The sequence below is a fragment of the Haplochromis burtoni genome, unplaced genomic scaffold (assembly GCF_018398535.1).
Source record: "Haplochromis burtoni strain Fernald_Lab_line unplaced genomic scaffold, NCSU_Asbu1 Contig_114, whole genome shotgun sequence".
Lineage (NCBI taxonomy): Eukaryota > Metazoa > Chordata > Actinopteri > Cichliformes > Cichlidae > Haplochromis > Haplochromis burtoni.
In genome coordinates this window covers 1,655,138-1,672,678 of record NW_024582475.1, presented here as the reverse complement: position 1 = coordinate 1,672,678, position 17,541 = coordinate 1,655,138, and the positions used below count along the sequence as shown (strand labels likewise).

The 17,541-nt window shown below is 40.3% G+C and overlaps 1 protein-coding gene and 1 non-coding gene across 9 annotated transcripts in view; both read left to right on the top strand.

Moving 5' to 3' along the window:
* megf11 (multiple EGF-like-domains 11) overlaps positions 1-14,230 on the top strand; it is an 83,090-nt gene extending 68,860 nt beyond the window's left edge. For 2 of the 8 annotated variants that reach the window (XM_014335656.2, XM_005928795.2), the window contains 11 exons: positions 1,122-1,256; positions 3,208-3,336; positions 3,943-4,071; positions 4,712-4,840; positions 4,978-5,106; positions 5,213-5,446; positions 5,590-5,759; positions 5,850-5,913; positions 7,355-7,399; positions 8,096-8,308; positions 8,555-14,229. In XM_014335656.2, the coding sequence (XP_014191142.1) occupies positions 1,122-1,256; positions 3,208-3,336; positions 3,943-4,071; positions 4,712-4,840; positions 4,978-5,106; positions 5,213-5,446; positions 5,590-5,759; positions 5,850-5,913; positions 7,355-7,399; positions 8,096-8,308; positions 8,555-8,730 (1,553 nt within the window). In that variant the 3' untranslated portion in view covers positions 8,731-14,229. Of the gene's footprint in view, positions 1-1,121; positions 1,257-3,207; positions 3,337-3,942; positions 4,072-4,711; positions 4,841-4,977; positions 5,107-5,209; positions 5,447-5,589; positions 5,760-5,849; positions 5,914-7,354; positions 7,400-8,095; positions 8,309-8,554 lie in introns of all 8 variants that reach the window. The other 6 variants (XM_005928796.2, XM_005928794.2, XM_014335657.2 and 3 more) reach the window with 4 other exon arrangements.
* Positions 14,231-14,828: 598 nt separating this feature from the next.
* On the top strand, positions 14,829-14,900 carry trnaq-cug. The gene has a single exon. It is a non-coding gene; the product is annotated as a tRNA-Gln (tRNA).
* The last annotated feature ends 2,641 nt before the right edge of the window (positions 14,901-17,541 follow it).

Genomic DNA, 17,541 nt, shown 5'->3' with positions numbered 1-17,541 from the left:
GTCTTTGCCCCAATGGCATTCCCCCAGACACATAAACATACACACACACTGACACACTTCTCACCCCCTTCTGGCACAGTCCTCAACAACCACCTCACAGTGGGAGACTCACAGTCCTCGCCTGAGGCTCATCAGAGGGTATGCTCACTGGGAGTGCCAGCTCTGGTTTCCGAATGGGGTCTGTCTGAAGGTGCTCTCAAGTGATGAACTCACTGATTGGGAGTGAATTCACTGTCTCAAACCTGTAAACATCAATTTGAGTGGAGAGACTTAAACACGCCGTGTGTGTGAGAGACAGAGAGGGGAAATGGTTACTCCTCCAAACTCAATATTTACACAGATAATTTTCTCGTCAGGTAGAAACCTCGTAACTGCAGTTTTGCACTTTTTCCCTTACTGAAATATTGTTAACTAATTGCATGCTTCTCCAGAGGATGATAAAAATGCACCACACCTGGTGCTTAAAATAAAATCCACTGGGTAAACTTAACATTGCAAGTTTGTCAAGCTACAACTGAGGTTGTTTTGTCAGTTTCTAAAAGGTTTCTATTTTAGAAATACCCAGCTGTCCCCTGACAGTTTTCTCCGAATCACTGGCTGTGAAAATAGTGTAAGTATTCCTAAGGCGCTCTTAGAATGTGTAGCGCTGGAATGAAAATATGTTTTTAATATAAATTGCAGCTTTTTATAATGGTTGCACAATCTTTGCATAAAGTGTTATATAATAACTTTTGCACCACCGTTTATATATCTCTCAGTTCACATTCTTTCAATGAAATTTGCATTATTAACACAGCTGTGTGTCTCCTCACATATATAGATCATCAGGCTGCTCTCATGACTTGACGTAAAACAGACTCACTATGCTCTTAACTCGTTTACTATTCTGTCTCTGGCTGCAGATAAAATGGCAGTGATTACAATGGAGACTGACTTTTATACTTTTCCCCTGCCTTTGCTGTCGCTCCTTGTCTTTTCTGCTTTACTTCTCGCAGCCTTGATTTTTCTGCACTCCCTTGATCACTCTTGTCATGCTTTGTTTCATTACTATATACCTCTTGTTTCATCCAACGCTGGTGACTGATTCTCTGTCGTCTCTTGCCACACTCTGCTGCCTCCAGTCTGCTCTCCGGGGTTCTACGGGCACCGCTGCAGCCAGTCGTGTCCACAGTGTGTGCACAGCACCGGGCCATGCCATCATGTCACGGGCCACTGTGAGTGCCTGTCTGGCTTTACCGGCTCGCTGTGCAACCAAGGCAAGTAGTCTTCTATGTCCTTTTGACCTTTATCCTGCTCTTTCACGTACAGTGAAATTCATTCACTGTGAAGTTTGAGTGTTTTTTTTTCTTTTTTTGTTGGTTATTTTTGAAAATGCCTTTGTATAAAATACAGAAATCTGTAAGGGAATAATACTGATCATGTTGTTCCTGTACATTTTGTTTAAGTCCTCTCTTTGCACACTGGTCCTAATAAGATGACCTGCTGCCTCTCGCAGTAGCATCTTAGCCTTGAAACTTTAAAATATGACTATTATCGATGCAACCTAAGCTAAAAACAAAAGTAAACAAAAAAAACAACCTTCAACAGAGGAGGGAAAATTGCTAAGAGCCACATTTTTAGACAAAGAATATTTTAAGTAAATTTTGCTGTCCCCTTGCCTAATTCTGCAAAAGGAGCTGTATGTAAATTGCTTTCATTAATATACAGAGAAAGAAATGCACAAACACACCTGTTTCTATTGTTAAACTTGTTTTCAAGGCAACTTTTCTTTTGTGGCGTTACTGAGGATGTTATATGAAAACAACTTGGTTTGGCACTTTTTATTCCTTATAAGCGACATTTCTCAGCAACTACTTCTTGTAGCGTGATGACATCTTGATAAATGTTTTACAAAGAGGGTTTTGTTTTTTGCAAGACGTTTAGCTATATGTCTGGTCAAAAAGAACATTTAGTAGGAAACTGAGAAAGAGAATTAATGTATACTATGTGTGTGTCACAGTAGTTTTTGTCTCCACACTGTCCATCCATTGAACAGCGTGCTGATTTCAGTTCATTTGTGTGACAAGGTATTGTATTTGTCGTGTCAGTGGTTCCACATTAAAAATGTTCTCCGCCGTTCTGAGAAGAGATACCTTCACACAAATGCGCTGTAGATTTTTTTCCTCTAATAATTTACCTCTTTTTTTTAATAAATTACAGATAGGCGATGAGGAATTTTTGAATTCTCTTTCATGGCTTTAAGCAATGTCTTACAAATAAAAGTTTAATAGCTTAGCTGAAGGAAGAGGGAAAAGTAAAAGCGAGAACGAGTCCTAATTTGTCTGAACCATAATTACTGGTGAGCGGGCGTTAGGCGACGAGGGACAGAGGTGGCCATCATCATGCACATTATCCTCTTGTTGAGCCCCATTGTGTCCTCACTTGTCCTCTGTCCAGCACACAAAGTCCCAGCCTAATGAAGCTCTCCCAGTGAGCTGAGGCTTGAATCCCCAGAAGCAACAGTATGGGGGAGCCAACCTCATGGCTTAATGACAACCTGCTTGAAAGAGGTTGAAAGAGCTCTCAAGAAGAGGGAAAAACCAGTTGAAATATAATCATTAAAATCACCCCCCATGATAATGAGTCAGACCCATCTCTTTCACAGCCTGCCACCTTATCAGATATTCCTAACGGTGGCTATTCTTTTATGTGAGACGTTTATTGCATCTGCTGGCACTGCAGCTCCCTGATCCTGATACTAAGATACACCTTGGTTTAATTTGTCCCATGGTCCAACAAGGAAACACAAACGAGGTTTCACTGGAAATAATATTTCTTATTGAAGAGTGCCTGGATGCATTGAAATATTAATTTCATTAAAAATGTATACAGTGGTCTGTGTACATGGTCTATTTTAATTCTTTGGCACATCACTCATTCCACTCTAAGCAGTGGAAATGGGGCAGTTGTGCCACAGGAGGCAGTGACTGACTCCTCTTTTTGTTTAAGCAGATCATTTCGTGTCCACTCAAATAAAAGGATATCATCCATTAGAGGAACATGTTTACACAACCTTTTCAAAAAATCAGTGTGTTTTCATAAATGTGTTCACAGTAATGTGCCTAAGTTTAGTGTCATAATGTTAATGGGTTTTTCTAATCTTAAAAGAGGCAGAGCAGTTTTTTTGTTTATTCGTAAAGTGGTGTGTTGTTTCTTTCTGTTCTGCAGTCTGTCCAAGTGGCAGGTACGGGAGAGCTTGTGCCGAGATCTGCCTCTGCACCAACAACGGCACCTGCAACCCCATTGATGGCTCCTGCCAGTGTTTTCCTGGCTGGATAGGAGAGGACTGCTCTCAGGGTATGGCTTCCTTCCTTCCTTCATCCACTCTGTAATTTGCTCATTTGTCCACTTTTCCCACTCTCATTGTCTGTCTCCACTCCTAATTTCTCTCTCACCCTTACCTTCATACACATTAATCATCTTCATGACCCGGCGCACAGAGAGAACTAACCTCAGCACCAGCTGATGTAAAACACACAGCTTGCTTAAATGATTGTTGTAATACATTATGCTCTTTGATTTACAGAACTGTAGGCCAAAGATCATTAGCAGAACTTTGAGCTGCCATGGCATGGGAAATTGATGTGTGTGTGTGTTTTTTTTAATTGCATTAACTATTAAACTAAAAAAAAACAACAACTAACGATCACACGGGTGATAATCCATACATATTCACCTGACAGCAATTTCCAACACTACAACTTGTGGGCTTGTGGAGGGTAATGACAAAACTGGATTTTCTTCCAAATGTATCATTTTAACATATTGTATGAAAGCGTGGAGAATGTCTGGACTTTTCCTCAAACATATGTGTTATGTGATTCATGTATGCATGTCTAGGACGTAGTGTATGTAAGGGAGAGTGCGTGACCATGAGTTTGACTGTGTCTCTGGCGTCTGCAGCCTGTCCCTCTGGGCACTGGGGCCCTGATTGTCTCAACTCGTGTAACTGTCACAATGGAGCCCAGTGCAGTGCCTATGATGGAGAGTGCAGGTGCAGCCCCGGCTGGACCGGTCTCTACTGCACACAGCGTGAGTTTCTCCCATCCAGTTAGTAGACACACAGTGTCATCTACTGGCAGTCTAATAGAACTGCAGCAGATGACAAGTGAGAAACAATGCTTTTTTTCTGATTACAAGGAAACTGGATGTTTTTATCTATTTTTTTTATTTTTATTTTTTTAAAGCGAGAGAGAGCAATAGCAGAACAGAACTAATGGTCATTTCATTAATGGTTGTAATACATCCCAGTCATTTACCCAGGGATAGAGCAGATCATCAATATCAGTCCACTAATTTGAATTTCCATTATCCATCACCTCGAGGGGTTTATTCAGTATTGTTTGCAGTGTGGAGCTCCTGCTATTGTGCATGAAAATTACATTTGTTTTCCCCTCTCTTCTCTCATATAGATTCTTACTATTTGCAGTTGTCTTCTTCTTTATTTCCACCTCTAGGTTATGTTGACAGCATAACAGCATTTTCTGCAGAAGCAGGAAATGTTTCATTTCAATTCATTCACATTGTCTCTTATTGAGTATGCAGCAGAGACATTGAGTGATATTGATTTCCTCGTTCCTTTGCGATTTGACCTTGACTCTCTATGTTGTCTTCCCTTCTCTTTGTTTTCACCACTCCTCCCACCCCAACATTTTATACATCCCTGTCCCAGGCTGTCCTTCAGGGTTCTACGGCAGGGACTGCTCCGAAGTCTGCCGCTGCCAAAACGGTGCAGACTGCGACCACATATCTGGCCAGTGTGCTTGCCGAACCGGCTTCATTGGGACGAGCTGTGAGCAGAGTTGAGTAGGCACAACACATTTTAGCTCTGAGCAAAATTACCCAGTAGATGAGTGTGTGTTCTATAAACAGTTTGGCTCCCACTCTGCAAGTGCTTTAATTTTGATGGGTGTAATAATGTGCCTCTCTGTCATGCAGAGTGTCCCGCTGGTACATTTGGATATGGTTGCCAGCAGCTATGCGAGTGCCTGAACAATGCTACCTGTGACTATGTGACTGGAACATGCTACTGTAGCCCTGGCTATAAAGGCATCCGCTGCGATCAAGGTGAGAGGTGATTGAGATGGCCGAGGCTTTACGGGGTATTATCGCTCAAACACAGATGTGTACGCATTGTTTAAACGACCCACTTTTTCTGCTTTCTCTGTAGCAGCTCTGATGATGGAAGAGCTGAACCCATACACAAAGATCAGTCCAGCACGAGGCTCCGAGCGCCAGTCGGCAGGGGCTGTCATGGGCATCATCTTTCTCCTCCTCATCATCATGGCCATGCTTAGTCTGTTTGTGTGGTACAGACAGAGGCAGAGGGACAAGGGCCATGAGATCCAGCCAAGTGTATCGTACTCACAGGCCATGCACATTACCAACACTGACTACTCTCTGTCTGGTAAGAGTCTTGCATGTGCATTTTTCCATCACTTACAATATATGTATTAAAACTGCTTACACCCCATGCAATATCACTAAAATGGGAAAAAATGTAAAAAGGTATCATTTTGCTTTTGAACCTTTCTGTGTGTAAATCCTCAGAGTGTGGCAGTACTGTCGCGATGAGAACCAGTGCTCCTGAGATCAGTCAGAGCCAGAACAGCAGCAGTAGCAGTGGCCAGTGCTTCTCCAACCCTAGCTACCACACCGTGGCTCAGTGTAATGTGGTCTCAACCATTTCCAGCAACTTGGACGGCACTCTGACCCTTAAAGTATGAACTCCCTCCATGTCTTCACACAAAATTTCTAAATTACATGCTGCAGTACAAAATCAACACTACATTGTCTTTTTCTTTTCACAGTCAAACACGCTGAAGAGCAGAAATGGGTCTGAATGGAGGGCCTACTGCAACCTCAATGACCTGGGTCAGTTTTCTTCTCTCCCTTATTACATCGCAGTTCGTAGATCTGGAATTTGGACCTTACAGAGCCAGCAATTCAAGGGCAAAAGACACACGTGTCGTTCTCACACACCCTTTATTGGCGCTAACCTGCTGTGAATGAAGATGAACCAGGGGTCTCTTGTTAGACATAACCTTTGCTCTGATTTTGATAAGATATGCAGCGAAAGCAGTGGTGCGAAGATGAATAGGGGTCACTATGAGCTCATTAGTCCTCTTTCACTTCCCCTGGTGGCACATTTTTCTATGAAGGCTTACATTGGGTCAAACACTACACTCACATAGGCTGTGAACGATAGAAAATTAAGTGTGGCATTTAAAAGGAGCATATTAGCATTTCATAAATGGTTTATAACAAACTAAAGGGTAGTTTGATGTAAGCACATCAAAGTCTTTTTTTTTTGTATTAATGGTAATTGTCAGGTAACCATTTGTAAGTGGAGAATAAGGTGTGGTGCACAGATAATGAATGACAGTGTGAGCTGTTGTAAAAATACTGTATTATTAATATTATTATTTTCTTTACTGCTTATGTCCTGACTTTAGGCGCGCTGAACACTGTTGCAATGCATTCTGACCCTGAGGCGTCAACTGCTGCTGTTCTGTCAGATGCCACTGGTGTCCTAGAGATACGCACAAGGTGTCCTTTTTGCTTTGTTGCCGTGAAGTGCTGCAATATAAGATGCCAAGAGATAACTGGGCCCCTTTTTAAAGACTGATAAAATCCTCAGTAGGAAGTGATTGCAGTCCATGTCCCCTTTGGGAGCGTTTGTCTTTTGGACTTTGTTTTGCTTTATTTTCTATCACTGAATTCAATTTTGCATCCACTCCCTGGTTAGGCTTAGGCTTGCTTAACTTTAGAAAAGTGTGCACAGTCCTTTACTAGATTCAATACTGTATGTGACAAGTTTGGAGCGAGAAAGCAGTCTTAGTCTCGTTATAACCAAGTGGGTCATGCACAGACACCAGAGGACACCTTGTGCATATCTGTGAGATGCCAGCAGCTTTGACAAAAAGGACAGTGTTCAGCGCTCGGGGAATCACAATAGGCTGGATGTCCATTCAAAAACCTAATATCTATAATTAATTCTTTGTCATGCTTGACTTTAAAAGTCGGAGCCCCCATTTAGTTTATACGTACAAAGCACATCAATTATATTGGGAAGTCAAAAAGTGGTTTTTATTTACTGAGCTATGAACTGTTGTAGTCACAGTACTTGGCTTGTTTTTTTCTTTTTTGTGGTATTTTGTTGTTGGCAGTAACTTATCACCATCATTTTCTTCCTATCCTTTCAAAAAATAAAAAAATAATAATATTTCACTATAATGAGACGTCGGCTGTCAACCTTCACACGTTCTGGGAATTTAATGTGATGTCTGACTTTGTTGTTTTGACATGTTTACAGATGTTCAACAGGGTGAGGCACAGACACAAAGAGGCTCCAGGAAAGGTAAGGAATGAATAGCAGGGACAGTTTGCTGTGTGCTGCATGCGTGTCTGTGAAGACCTATTCTGCATATGGAATCCTGTTCAGCTTCACTAGCAGCTAAATTACAAAATCCTTTTATGCTTAACAGCCCATATATCCATTTTCCCATTTGGGTCGTGTTCCCCTCTGAGACAGCTATTTCTCTGACCCCAAATCCCACATCCGTATAGTCTCTGTAATTTATGTGAAAACTCACTGCACTTTGGACAAGATCATGGTGGGCTGAGGTTTTATTCCAACAGTAATTGCTCTCTATGGCTCCGTGCCTGATACGTCATTTTGTCTTCCACACTGTTCAATCGGTGGTGAATGTGAGAAACCCAAGGGTGTGGAGAGTGGTCTGAAGCAGCTTTGCTGCGGTCTCTAATGAGCCCTCTTATCAGTATGATGAGACTGTTATGGATGAGACGAGTCCTCCACTCTCTCCCCTTTGTACTCTGATTACTACGTACCACCATTAGTCACCTGTCCGAGACAAAAGAAGTTCAGCTTCTTGAGAATGGCAACGAGTTTCGCTTCCATTCTTCTGGTCACGCTCTGATACCAGCTTAAATTTTAGTCCTTTAATATCAGAGTTCAGTATGTATGCCATTGTTAAAAGTCAGTGGCAGGCACTTCATCTCTGTTGATACTAAATATGTCCTTGTCTTGCGGCAGCTGCAGATTACATCAAGAGCTCCATGTGCAGCAACAGCTCCTGCTCCCTCAATAGTGAGAATCCTTATGCTACCATTAGAGACCCACCAGGGCTGGCTTGCAAGCACACAGAGAGCAGCTATGTGGAGATGAAATCCCCCTCCCACCGTGAAGTGCCCTTTGGAGGCACTGCCACCCTCCTGGGCAGTGCAAGCAGGAATGTCTATGATGTTGGTGAGTGCGTTGTTGGAGTGTTGTGTGTGGAGCTCAGCAGGGTCCTGCAGCTTATGGCCTCTCTGGTCATGTCCCATACTGTGATCCTGTACAGAATTTGTACGCCTTGATAAAAGAAAATATATGTGGTCTCTGTTGCATGTACCTCTCTGGTCTCTTTTTTTCCCTCAGCCTGTGCCTGACACTTTACCTTCTTATGTATCTCTCCCACTTTTTTTCCCTTCCTCCTTCCCCAAACTGTGACAGAGCCGACAGTGAGTGTCCTGCAGGGGCCCAATGGAATGGCCACCGGATTCTCCCAGAGCCCCTACGACCTTCCCCGCAGCAGCCACATCCCCAGCCACTATGACATACTACCCATGCGTCACAGCCCCACGCACACACCCCCACCGCCTCCAGAAAGCCCCAGCTCTCTGCTCTAGAAGGCACGCTGTCCTCCGGGCCTCTGACTGCGTGCCAGCATCTGGGAAACATCCAGCCACCTTTCAACCAACGGCCCTCCCTTTGTCTCTGTGTGTGTTCGATTAGATACTGACATGCTGAGATGGAAGGACAGCCACAGCTCTTCTGGACCCTGCTCTCTTTAGCTCCCTCACTGGTGCCCATTCTATTGCCCAGAGAGAGGAAAGGGGGGAGATAGAGTGTCCCACACACCAGCGATCATTCACTCATTGTATTTTCTTATATAATTGATCACACAAACTGCTGGCTGGCCTCTTTATGGACCTGCTGAAGTGGAACAATATCTTTCCAAGCACCCTGTAAGACAGTATACATGGAGTGGGTGGACAGTTTATTTACCTGGAGAGAGCTCTCTTCACTCTGATTTTTAACCCATCATATAAGTTTGCATTCAAGGACAGCCAAGCGTTTATAAAGTCCCCGCAAAACACAAGTGATTTTCTCCACAGGAAGGAAGGTTTAACAGCCTTCACCATATCTAAGCAGGCAAAGATCTGCTATGTATAGTGTTTATGAATTTTCTCTGTGAAGCAGCTGCATATCACAGCACAGCTGCCACAAAGTGCTTACGATCATCTACTCCGAAGTGAAGAAAAGCGCGGGCAAAGGTAGCGAAACCTCTACTAAATGTTAATTTAAGGAAACTTTGCTGTGAGTGAGCCAAGTCTGAGGAAGCATGGATAAATAGTAAAATATTGTATTTGGGGTTTTTTTTTATTCACTGTTATCCAGTAACAATCACAGTTAATACTCATGTGATCTCTGTGTCTTACTAAAGAGCTTCTCTTAGTTTTAGTGTTAATGAGGCCCAGTGTATCTTGAAATGTATTCAGGTCATCAGTGTTCATGCATTTATTGCATTGCTGAAAGTAACAGTAAGTCTAAAGTTTGGATTTTTCTCCCCACACTAATGAAGTGATCTGATCTTGTGTTGTTTTGTACGTGAAAGCTTCTTCTTCTTTTTTTTTCTTTCTTGCAAATGTTTTGGTTTACATCTTTTTTTAAAAATAGTGGGTCATAAGAAGAGTTTGCTTAGACTTTTTTTTTGTATTTATAAATCTAATTGGGTTTTTTTGGATTGTTTTATATTAGTGATGGTGTTCCTTTTTAAAAAACAAAAAAAAAGTCTGTGTTATTCTAGCATAAGAAAAAAAAATGAGCATGGATACCCGCTGATGTAGATAACACAATTTATCTTCTTGTGAAATTATCGGTGTGATTTTGTGAACTGTTTTTGAAGTCACTTAAAATGTTCTCACTCTCTCTGTCAAATTGTAAATTGAAAAAAGGGAGAAAAAAAAGGCTTTCACATGAGCAGTTTAAGACCCACAAATATCCTGTGCAGTATTTACAAAAGGGAATTATATGTTTAAAAAAAGAAAAAAGAAAGGGAAACAAATCCATTTCTAAATCTAAAATTTATGTTTGTATCAGGCTAAAAGAGCATATTTATTTATTTATTTATTTATTTCTCGAGATGAATTTGCTCATTCACTATGTGAATTCCATTTCACCCTATGTAGAAGCAATAACATGTTGACAATCGATGCACAGACAGCGTTTCATTAGTGCTGAACATTATCCCATCTTTGACCAGTGTGGTGACCAGTGGATCATAAACCATGTGACTATTTGACCTCCGAGGAAGGTTTTTCTAGCTGCTGTCATATCAAAGCAGGTTGTTGTTTTGGTACAAGTTTCAAATTAAATGCCTATTCTGCCATCAGAAACCCGTTTCAGTCAGGTTAATGCCCTTAATGAAGGGTTCTGGTCTGGTGAACAACAAATCTTATCAGGTGGCTTAATGATGAGTCTTTGGGTGAAATTCGTGAATAGAAACTCTGTTAAATCCTCCGATGTTATATGCTGTGCGCAGACTGAAGCAGAAAGGGGACAACTACATGATTTAGACCAGCGATAGGCTTACTCGCCACCGCAGGGCGCCGGCTGACCCGTCGACTATTTTAAAATTCACTGTATAAAATTGATTGAGTGGTCTCCACCGTTGTGGGGTGTTGCATGAAGGCTTTTAAACTTAACAAAACTTCAGATGCCCCTACTGATTGCGCTATCAGCTTGTCAGTTTTATTCATTTAATCTCATAAATTCTACTTTTTTATCATTTAAACTGGCCCCTGGCCTCCTGTCATTCTAAAGGAGCGACCTCCAGGCAAAGCAAGCTGATTTACACCATACGTATACTTCAGCTCTCCACAGCATGTAAATTTATCCGCTACACCACAGAGGAAAATGTTTTATCCTTTATTCTACCGCATTTATTGTACTTTCATTAGAGTTACTTGACAGCTATATAAATGAAATCACAGGAATTAAACATTTTCTTTTGAGTAATTTCCTGATCGACTGTGCAGACGAGTGAAAAACAGAAAAGCAGGGTTTTTTTACTGCTACTCTGGGTGAAAGTGTGGAGCCTGTTTTTCATCTCTGACTGCGCCCAGGATCGCTGATGGTTGTAATTGATGCTCAGAAGTCTACTTCATGAACACGATAGGCTGAGATGATGACCTGTTGGAGTTAAGTAAAGATACACATTTTTGGAGCTGTTAAGTTTGTCTCAGTGCACGGGGTTTTTAAATAATTTATGCTGTTGGATCACCAAATACATTTAATATGACTAACCGTATCTGTCTATATGAAGTTATAGAAATAACTCTGTGTCTCTCAAGTGTAAAAGGCCATAGTGCTTGCTTTACTAAAAAAAAGAGTCATAACTGTCATAATTACCGGAACGTGGAGAAATTGCAGGGTGTCGGGTCACTATTACAAAGAATTAAGGAGCGGGTTTTTTGAGCTCCACTCAATTGACAGCCGACAAACCCTGAGTGATGCCCCACGGAAAGGAAATGCAGTCACTAAGTCAAGGAACTAATGGACCAAATACAGCCGGGGACTTTAAAGAGAGCTAGAGTGGAAGAAAAGAAGCATAAAAGGAAGAGGTCACACGGTAGCACGGTAAGCACTTGAGAGATGTCGATTTTTTTTCTTCTTCTTTTTGGCTTGCTGAATAGCCTTTCCGAACTGAAATACTTTATGTGATTTCTCAGAGGTCAGACCATGTAGAGAGTTACAGACGGCAACAAACCTTCATTTGACTAAAAGCTGGACAGATACTGAATGCTTAAAAGTTCTGTGCGTTCAGATGCAGGTATCATTATTGCTGCTGGGGAGCGTGTGCTCTCTTTCAGCTGAGTCACTGTGACAGACAAAAAGAAAATGTTTCTAATTTCCAGAGTCTTGTTCTGCCACCTATATGAATATTACATCTCAGTGTAAAGCGTGCCATCAAATATGCAACTATATTAGTGGCACATTCGCTTCTGTCCACATCTGTTCTCCATTAATCCTAATTTAACAGTGTCAGCTGTCTCACGGGAAGTCATTTGTTTCCCTTTAAACTACATTTTATACAAAGTATTGAAATAATCTTCACAGTTGAACATATTTCTTCTCCTTTATTACTGCTAGTCTTTCAGTGGGCAGTTAAAACTTGCAGAGAACTTTTTGGACATTTTCACTTTGTTAACAAGAAGCACTCCAAGAGCACAAACCTCTGGCATGGCAGCTCATTCTCTGGGTAGTATTTACTTTTAGGGGAATAGTGTTGTATTCTGTATATATTCATTTTTCTTTTCTTTGTTCTTTTCAAACTACTTTAAGAAATTTGTTGTGCAGTAAAAATGAGAGAAGGGCAGCCAGACAGATAATGTAGGCGTAGGTAATGATGAATAAATCAAACAAGGTATTGATTTAGGAATAACCAGCTCGTTCTTTCTCTTGACAATACTTTCTTTAAAGATGTAAGAAAGGCAGATGTGAAATGTGAAAGTGAGGTCAGAGGTCAAATGTGACATGATATTTGGATGCAAACTGTAATGCCATATTTAAAATCCACGTATACCAGAATCATTTCTTAAATGTTACCAGTACAAACAAAGGCGGCACAGATTTAATGATGAGGTATTTGATGAAACTTTGAGGTTATTTGACTAGAGTAACGAGATATTTGTATATCCCCATATGTAATTCCCTGTATACCTACATGTTGTCAATGCAAGAAAAAGCAGTACGAAGCATGGGTTTAAATAACACTGTATAGAATTATTATCACTTTGACCTGCAGTTTAATCTAACAACTGTGAGGTCAGAGGTCATATATGACATATTAAAATATTTTTACAGTAGTTTCTATATGTTGACACATCTCACTTATAAGGATAATTTTTTCTACGTTCTAAAGCTTTTTTTTTTTTTTTATCATTTTCCGACGGATAAATCATTCATTCGACCTTGAAGACCTTGGTGGATGTAAGCCAAATTTTAATGAATTGTTAACATGACCCCACTCTACAACCCTACCACGTTTTATCAAAATTCATGCAAAGCTGACAAGATGACATGCAAACGCTACCAAAAACTACACACGACACAAACTCGTTGCAACTGGTTAAATGTGAGCGGTGTCATTGGTTTGATTCATATGTGTGCATATCTTTGGTCTGCATCTTACAACGTTGATAAATCTTGAGCTGAAGAACTTCAGGGCTTTTTTCACTTTCTAATGCAGTCCTAAGGCGTACACCTTTCTGGTGCAGTTGCCTGTCAGCTCTATCTCTCGCAAAAGCTGTTTTTCACAGAAGCTGTCATAGAGTGGGGAGGGAAGAAAACATCTACATGTTCTGAAAAGCTGCACCTGGATGCTGACCACGCTGCTGCAGAATAACCTGTCACTTTCACTTGAGTCTGACATCAGCTGTTGAGAGCCAGGGAATAGATTTATGTCTGCATGAAGCATTTGAAAAGAGCGACACACAACAACTTCTGATAAAGTTTCTATTTTTCCTGGTGAACTTCTGATAGCAGGATCAATTGTGGTGTGATAGCGCTCTCATTTAAGTATGCACCATTTGACTGCACTCTGCTGTGGCTAAATCCATAGCAGAGCTCAGCTGCCGATCTTTATTGTGGTCACGTCCTGCTACAGGAACTGTGATTATCCATCAGACCAGAGCTGGATCTTTACTTAATGCACAATCACTATTCATCCCAGTGAGGTTGATCATTTTCACTCCCTCTGTGTCTGTATATAATTCAGATGAAAACCAACCTTGACACTTCTAACACTGCTCAATAACTAAATAAGCCTGTTAACAAAGTAAAGGTGGGAAAGGAAATGACATAAGATTTGTCTAAATCAACTGGTGAGACCTGTTAATGGAGAATTCTATGAGAACAGATGTTTCCATATGAGTTCAAAGCTCAAGGTTTAAAGAAATTACTATTTTTATGGAGACAGAGCAACCACATTACTACAACCCTGTGAGTGCTCAAGGCTAGTGAGTCCTGCTATGTAATGTTGCACCTCGGTCTATAATGCTTTTTTTTTTCACAGGTATTGGTTGAACTAAGGAGATTTACCCTAGAGTTGAACAATCTCAGTCATAAACTGATTTTGTGGTAGGCCTGCTAACTGTGGTGAACTCACAGATGTGCAGTTGCACTTTTTAATTTAAGTGTTATTAGGTACTCTTTGCAGAAAGATCATCGTTAAATTTGTATATTCAGATCTAAATTAATTGTATTTCAAAAAGATCTAATGCAAGATGTTTCATCAGTAGCAGTTTAACATAGTATTACAATTACATAAGTGCACCTCCTGGAAAGGATTTGGAATGAAAGATCACTAAATTGTGGCTGTAGACTTAATTTAGACATGGTTAGGTCATTATTACTAGTGTGGACTGGAGACATTGGAATCGCCCTGAGGTTTACATACTCACATGTGCCTCAAAGGCGAGCAGAAAACGGAATGAAAATCAATACCTGCGGTTCTTGCAATTACACATGTTGACCACCAGGAGGCAGCCGAGTGCTGGTGAGAGCGGCATTGAAGTAATTCTGCCAGTCACAAGTAAGTGCCCAAGTTTTGTCTTTTTATTCCGGTCTACAAGGGAAACAATACATCCGCAATAAATATACACCTTGCAGAAACAAGATGTGTCACGATTCACTCTATGATTTTAGTAGGTCGCTGACACGTGGTTCCATGGTGTAATGGTTAGCACTCTGGACTCTGAATCCAGCGATCCGAGTTCAAATCTCGGTGGGACCTGAAAAGTTATTTTTCTTTAATTCTCGTTTTTATTGTAAAATGTCTATAGTTTAACACACAGGATTCTTTTTTAGGTCTATCAATACTTATAAAATAGATTATAATATATCTAATATCTATCGTTTCAGCTTACTAATGGGAAATTACAAACAATCTCCACAGTACGAAATAAATCCTTTCTCCTCCGTTTATATTTCAGTTGCAGAAGGTATGCAATATTTTGACTCGTCCACTATTTACATGCACTCACACGTTGCAAGTTTTCTTAAGAGTCTGACGTGCATATATTTGTAGAAAAACATAAATCATTTAAAAAAACACAGTTTTTGAAAATCTAAGTCAAATCACTGACTCACTTCCCAATTTTGTCAAGGGATTTTTCAACTAAAGAACACAAACTTTTTCCCTGATGGTCTGAAAAACTGTATACTTCTGAAAAAGTGTGAGTGAGTCAAGGAGCTGATTAGACTGGTGCTGCTGGCATGACCAGCTGATGATCAAGTCAAGTTGGCTTTATTGTCACTTCAACCATATACAGTTTAACAGTACACAGTGAGGCGAAACAACGTTCCTCCAGGAACCAAGGTGCTACATCCAACATAAATTTACAACATAATTTAACAGAAAAACTCTAAACTAGCTAACTAAGAGGCCTAGTTAGCTGGCTAGCAGAGACAAGACAGACTGACCTAACATAAATTACAACATAAATTAACAAAAAACTATCTAACTATCTAAGAATGACTTTTTTTTTTTTTTTGATGATGACCCCTTTCCAAGCTTGAGGTGTAACGTAGAATTTTTCAACAACACTTTCTTGTCTAATTTCCTCCTTGTAATGATGTTCATTTTCGAAACAATTTTTAATCCTCTGGAGGATGTCATCAACAATAGTCTCGTGCGATCAAAGACCAGACATCATTATATGGTAATTTCACCTGGATTTTTCTGATCTGATATTAAATAAAACTCTGTCTATTGCCTTTAATGCAAGGCTAACAAGGCAGACCAATTCACACTAATGGCTGATTTCAAAGCTCAACAATAACCCCAACACAGCCCCCCCCTCCCCCCCCCCCCCCCCCCCACACACACACACACACACACTTTTTTAGCCTAGCTGTTATCCTGAATCAAATCAGAAAATGATAATCCTTTGAAATGTATTTGTTGCTCAGTCTGTTAGTCGTTTGCAAGGTAGGCTCATACATTAGGTTGGATAAATCACCCTTCCTTCCTTCCTTCCTTCCTTCCAATGTGTAGATATTGTAATAACATGTTTTTTAAAAGAGTTGTTTTAATTTCTTCCCTCATTTTTTTTTTTTTGATGTTGTTATTTTGGGTTTTGGTTTTTGTAATAACTCATCAGCTGTTGCCATGGATGCAATGTTTTCTTGTTTGACAGCAGCAGCGATCTCAGTGATTGTTAGCTTTGGAGCTTGCTTGTTATTTCATTGTGGGTAACACATACAGATACTTAATGTTCTGTTTTTCCACTATAGCCCTTCAACTCATACTGAGCTATTTGCTGAGATCAAGAAATGTCAGGTAATGTCAGTACTCCACATTCACGCTTCTGCAAAAAGCCCAGTATGACAGCTGTGTTGTGCTTTGACAGGAAGAACCTCACTTCATCTTACTTGAACTTAACTGTGTTTGTAACAACACATCTGATCTTGGATTGCAAGCAATTTATGTGAAGTCACAAAATAATTATTTAGTCTTCTCTAAAGTGACGGCGCTGCTGGTAACCAGTGCAGTAATAAATACTGTGTTTAGTCAAACCTGAACCTGCATCACTACATAGCTCTTTGGCAGCTCCAGGTGTTTGTGGGTGGGAAGCACCATCTGCTAAAAATACAAATAAATGCCTAGTCAAGGCCCACAGTTGTTTTTGTAAGTTTTTAGTTAACACTGTAGCATAACCATGAAGTTAAGAGCACAGAGCAGAAAAATGGTATGTAATATTCTCAGGCAGTTCGACTTAAATATCCGTTTGGACCGTTTGGACCTTTCTGATATATATATATTTTCATGCTAAACCAAAGTGTGATGATGATCATTTAGCTCTGAAGAGCATTTTGATTTGTTGAGTTTAATGACTTAACATCAATAACTAGGCCTTTACATAGAAAACCTGGTCACTTTTAACACCTGTACAGTACCTTTGAAATACCAACAACAGCATATCTGCTAACTGCCTAAGAATATATCAGATATCTTGTTGTTTTTATGTTTCTTCAAGGGTGCAGTCGGGGTGTGTGCCTGCAATCTCACAGAAACAAATGAAAAGACACCTACTGTCTGTTGCTAATGAATACCGTACCTTATCCAATGTGAGCATGCAGCTTGTCAAACACATTCACGCCACAAATCTTATATCATGTTTTTCATCTAGTCTGCACATCTCGGCAATACCATGTTGAACATTTTTGATTTAGTAGCTGTCTTCAGCCTATAACTGTTTTTCTTTTAACAATAAAACTGCAGTGTTGCCATCCTTATCTTGGAGATATAATAAGCATTAAAAAGCATTAAAGAGACAATACCATATCTGAAACTGGAGTAAATCAGAACTATGCGTTCTATTAATTAATTAATTAACTATTAATTTTCCCAAGGGGCTCCATGAGAAGCTGCA